This window comes from Tupaia chinensis, unplaced genomic scaffold (assembly GCF_000334495.1).
Source record: "Tupaia chinensis unplaced genomic scaffold, TupChi_1.0 Scaffold143574_1, whole genome shotgun sequence".
NCBI lineage: Eukaryota > Metazoa > Chordata > Mammalia > Scandentia > Tupaiidae > Tupaia > Tupaia belangeri.
The window spans coordinates 1,333,123-1,338,408 of record NW_006203419.1 but is presented as its reverse complement, the minus strand read 5'-3'; the positions used below and the strand labels follow the sequence as shown (position 1 = coordinate 1,338,408).

Genomic DNA, 5,286 nt, shown 5'->3' with positions numbered 1-5,286 from the left:
AGCCCCGAGCCGAGACTGTAGGCAGTTTGCTCAGGTTCGGGCAGGAGTGAGCATGGGAACCCAGGGGGGCTGGGCTACTGGTGCCCCAGCTGGGAGAGTCTCTTCTCCTCTGACCCAAAGATGGAGAAGGCCCTGGGTCCGTGTGGGTGGTGTGAGTCTTCAGTTGCGTCCTCACACTCAGGGTTTGACAGTTTCCCTGCACTTCAGACCCCACGCACAGTGAGTCACTATGTTTTCAAGTCTCTTCACGTGTTTTTTGTCATTTCTGTCACACGGAGGCTCCACTTGGTTGAAACAAGTGTCCTCTGCCATGTACTCCTGACCAGGAACTTGGGTTCTTGGGAACATGGAGGGTGTTTCCTTTGGTGTCTAGAGCAGGACAGTAGCAAGTCCCCTTGTGTCTGCAGCCTCACACAGGCCACCCCAGTGATGCTAGGGTTGCATAAGCACGTCCTGCTCTGCTTTGCTGCTAAGCAACTTCTCTCCCACAAAGGATGTGGTGAGGGGAGAGGTTTTCAAGTGCAGCTCTGAGGTGCAGAGGCGGCTGAGGGAAGGAGTGCAGAGGGAGCGGGGGTGGGGGTGGGGGTGGTACTAGGGCTGCCAAGGAGCCTAGGCTTGCATAATCCTCCCCCCACCCTCCCCAGAAGAGAACAGGGTTTAGATGCCTCCTAGCAGCAAGGGGCTATGCTCACTGCTTGGGACCTGGGAGTTCCTAAGAGGGAGAAACACTGGTAGCTTCCAGAGGGTCCTGTTCCCTCAGACTGCGAGCATTCCCCTGATGGAGCCCGTCTTCGCCCTGGCACACTCTATGGGCTGGGGGCTACCGCCAAGCAGGACCGCTCTCACACTCTGCTGCTGCTGTGTGGAACTCACTTTCCTCACCTAACCTGTGGACAGCAACATGGACCTCCGTCTCTTCTCTAGGAAGCCTTCCCAGGTGGATTGAGAGGAGGGGGTTGGCCTCAATGTCCCCATCTCTGCAGAAACTGGAGGAAGACCCCCCTAGCTTCCAGAGGAAAGGCCGCTGCTTTAGGTGATTCCCTGCTGGTGCCATTTTCAGGGCTTCAAACTCCAATGGAGCTTCTGCAAATTTTTCCAGCCTGAGCTGGCTGATTCTCCCAGAGCTGCTGCCTTGTGGGAGGAGGAAGACTTCTGAAACTCAGCCCACTCACCTTCCTCTGTGCTTTGAAGGCTAGGCCGTTTTGACTTAGGGTTTCAGAACCAGAGGAACATTTTGCACCCAGCAATTTGTTTATTTATTTTTACTTGCCAGTGGGCATGTGCACTTGCCAGAGAGAGATGGAGAAAGAGAGAGGGCGAGAGAGAAAGCACCCCCACATGAGGCACGGTCACGACACAATCCCGTCTCCTCCATTTCTCCATTCTGTTGGGATTTGGGGCATGCAGGCATATATACTTGCATGTTTTTCAAGCCACTGGGGTCAGCCAGATGGGACCTAGCTGACCTAACTACCAGGCCATAGTTTATAGGAAGTGTAAAGATAGCTTGCTCTGGGCCAACAGATGGTGTGGAGGTTAGAGTGGCTGGATTCCACTTGGCTGACTGCACAGTTGGAGTCCTGGACCCAGAATCTTGACAACCATGCTGGGTGCATGTACATGCACATATGCCCATGCCCAAAATCCCAAGAGGAGAATGGAAGAGAAGGAATTGTAGTGTGGCCATACCCTTTGGGAAGTGCTTTTTCATGTTCCCTCTCTCTGTCTTCAGTGAGTTCATATGCCCTGTAGCAAAAAAAGAAAAAGATAGTTTGTTCATACTAGCTCACTCTCCTTTCTGACAGTGGTTGGATGGTTGGGTTTGTTTTTTATTTTTTTTTTAAGTCTATTTATTTCTTCCATGAGAGAGACAGACAGGCAGGCAGGCACCCCCAATAAGGTCCTTACATGACCCATCCCCAATCTCGGCTGGCCTAGGTAAATACATGTGCATATATGCACGCCTGGTTAGTTCAGAGAGATCCCAGGATGCAAACCCAGGACCTTTCCCATGTGCGTTGAGCTGCACTACTGCTGTGTCACCACCTGGCTATCCTTTCAAACATTTTTGGCCCCAGCAGCACTCCAGGCCACATCCTCAAGAACCACATGGGGTGACTTTGTGTTTCTGCTCCAAGCTGTCACTGCAAGCCCAGGGCCTGTTCCCTGTTTCGTAGGTCAAGGCCAGCTGTCTAGGTCACTTTGTGCTTGCCTACCTGGCCCAACTTCTCTCTCACCTCCCGGCTCACACATATGGTTTGGCATTTCAAATAAGTCAAGTGCCATCTGCAGTTGAAGAGGTGTCACTGTGTCACTTCTACCCCAGCTCTTCACAAACTCAAAGACTGCCTTCTCTTGAGCCCTGTACCATCTAGGGGAGGTGGGAGCAAGTGCGTGTGTGGACCCTGCTGCAGACCCAGGGCTGTACCCCTGGGAATTGAAGTTTCGTCTGAGGGTGTGAGGGCAGCATGTGGAGCATGGTCCTTGGTTGTGCGTGGGAAGCACTCCATTGTGAGACGCAGGCTTGGAGCTTCAGGTGATGTGAAGACAATGGGTGAAAAGAGGGGGGAGTATCAGAGTCATAGGGGGGGTCGGTGAGTAGAGGTAAGTCAGGAGAGGGTCTCACTACCTCCTGAGAGGCCCGGCTTGCTGGGACCTGTATCCGCACTCTCCTGTCTGTACACTTGCCTGTCTCCCCAGCCACCTGTGAGCTCGTGAGCAGGCACTGTGTCCCATTTACCCATTGTTTCCCTGAAGCCCTTGTCCTGGCAGGTCCTCAGCAAACAGCTTTTAAAAATAGTTTTTGGGAGTCAGCAGGTGGTAGGGTGGATAAGGGCGCTGGACTCCCATATGGCTGACTGAGGTTTGAGTCCCATACCTGGCAGCTTCCTTTCTCACTTTCCCTCTCTCTCTTTCTTTCACTCTGTCCCTCTCTGCTCAATTAAAAATAAATAAAATAAATAAATAAAGTTAAATAAAATAATTCTTAAAAGATAAAAAAAAGCTTTGGGTGACTGTCACTCCCTTTCTTTTTGTGGTACTTCCCCTTCCAACTTGTCTGTGATATTAACCAGACGTAGTGGGATGCAGAGGGCAGGGTGGCAGCTGTGCTCCCGTGTCCACTATGTGTGTGTGTCTCAGAGGAGTCCTCAGTCCAGGACAGGGCAGTGAGGCAGGTCGGGGTTTTAGTAGATCCTTTCTTGCACGCTGAGGACTGGAAAAGTTCATGAATATGCTGTTTGTGTGTGTGTGGTTGTGAGCGTGTGTGTGTGTGTGTGTGTGTGTGTGTGTGTGTGAGGAGAGCAAGGCTGTCATACAGGAATAGGCAAGGTGTTCCTCTGTCCCCTCAGAACAGCTCAGATCATAACGCAAATCTCAGGGGTACCCATGCCAAGAGAGATTTACTCAGGCTCAGCGCTCTCTTTTCTCGTTTCCTTTACAGCAGTCCAAGGTGGTGCTCTTGGAAGACCTGGCTTCTCAGGTGGGCCTGCGGACTCAGGTAAGTACTGGAAGGTGGCCTGCCTTGTGGAATGTGGCCGGTGGGGTCTTTGTGGCTTGCACAGAAGAGAGATATCTTTAGGGCCTTCCCTAAAAGTAGAGTCTTTTTATTTTTATTTTAATTTGCCAAAGGGTATATGTGCTTGCCAGAGAGAGAGGGAGAGGGAGAAGGCACCTCCCAATGGGACATGGTCATGCCATAGTCCCTTCTCCATTTCTCCATCCAGTCAGGATTTGGGGGCACCCATGCACACATGCCCAGCATGGTTTTCAAGCCAGCAGGGTCAGGATTCAAACCACACAGTTGGTCATGTTGGATCCAGCTACCTTAACCACTAGGCTAGCTCAAGGTAATCTTGATTTCCCCACCCTTCCCACCACCAGGAGTGAGTAGGGTAGAGGAATCTCTTAGCACTCTAGGAATCCTATGTCTTTATTAGATGGAAGAACTGGTAGGATTGAAAATGGGAAAAAAAAATCCAAACCAAATCATTCCACCAGCTCCTGTGACTAGAGCACCCCAAATCCAGTTACCTCGACAACTTGTGCTAATTGGCTGCACCAGCTTTCATGGCCAGCTGTCACTGCTCTCCTCCAGCTGGAACACAGGGCCCAGGACAAGAGCCCTGTTTCCCCAGAGTCCCTTAAAAAGCAGAGCAGAGAGTCTCATTGTCCTCTGCTGGGAGGGAGGAAAATTGGCTATGGTGGGAGGGAGGTTGCAGGTGTTTTTTCTGGGGAAAACAGTGCCTGTTACTGCTCTGAGAATTGTTTTCCTTCTAGGACACCATAAACCGCATCCAGGACCTGCTGGCTGAGGGGACTCTAACAGGTGAGAGGACAGGGCTCAGTCATTACAGGCCCTGGCCTTGAGAACTGTCTAGCCACAGGGACCAGCAGGGACTTGTTACAGAAGCAGGATGACCCTCGGGCGAGGGGTGGGGGGGAGTACACTTGAGTAATGGAGCACCATGAAGACATACTGAGACCTGGGGCTGTCTCTGAGGGGGCGAGGACAGGCAAGGAAGTCTGACTGACTGGCCTATCTGGGACTGGATGTATCTGGGAAAGGCCAGGCAGGCCAGAGACCTAGAGGGCTCCGAGCCAGTTGTGAGGGAGTCAGTAGACATTCTCAGACCAGATGGGAGGGCTCAGCCCCACACCCTGCGTGCTCCCACAGGTGTGATTGACGACCGCGGCAAGTTCATCTACATAACGCCAGAGGAGCTGACTGCTGTGGCCAACTTCATCCGACAGCGGGGCCGGGTGTCCATCGCCGAGCTTGCCCAGGCCAGCAACTCCCTCATCACCTGGGGCAGGGAGCCTCCTACCCAGGTCCCCGCCTGACCCCAGCCCTTCTCTCTTGGACTCGGAGCTGGTGCAGCCTACCTAACCACACCTTCATCTTTCCTTACCATCCTGGGGCAGGGATGGAGTGTGACCAAGCAGTTACAAATTAAAGCCCATGAGCACTGCTGAGCTTGGTGTGGCTTGGTGTGGTAGAAGGCCTGGCCTGGAATCCCAGATGAGGAGGTGAAATCTAAGCCTCAGAATTTATCCGAAAGATGGGGAGATCCCTTAGAAGATGGTGAAAGTCCTTTTTTAAAAAGTAATTTTGCTAGAGGTTGTGCGCACTCACCAGAGCCCGTGTAACCACACCTCTGGCTAGCCTGAAAGTCCATTTTTATGGTGCGTTCATTCAAAAAAACAAAGCCTGGGCCAGCTGGCGGCATGGCAGCTAAGGTAGCTGGATCCTGCATGACCAATTACGTGTGATGAGTCCTGGACCTG

The 5,286-nt window shown here is 52.3% G+C and overlaps 1 protein-coding gene across 1 annotated transcript in view; it reads left to right on the top strand.

The window, feature by feature from the left end:
* The window catches only part of DDRGK1 (DDRGK domain containing 1), a 15,065-nt gene extending 10,091 nt beyond the window's left edge, over window positions 1-4,974 (top strand). The window contains exons 7-9 of the mRNA XM_006163958.3: window positions 3,443-3,499; window positions 4,279-4,327; window positions 4,676-4,974. Coding sequence (XP_006164020.1) covers window positions 3,443-3,499; window positions 4,279-4,327; window positions 4,676-4,842 — 273 coding nt within the window. The 3' untranslated portion in view covers window positions 4,843-4,974. The remainder of the gene's footprint in view (window positions 1-3,442; window positions 3,500-4,278; window positions 4,328-4,675) is intronic.
* The last annotated feature ends 312 nt before the right edge of the window (window positions 4,975-5,286 follow it).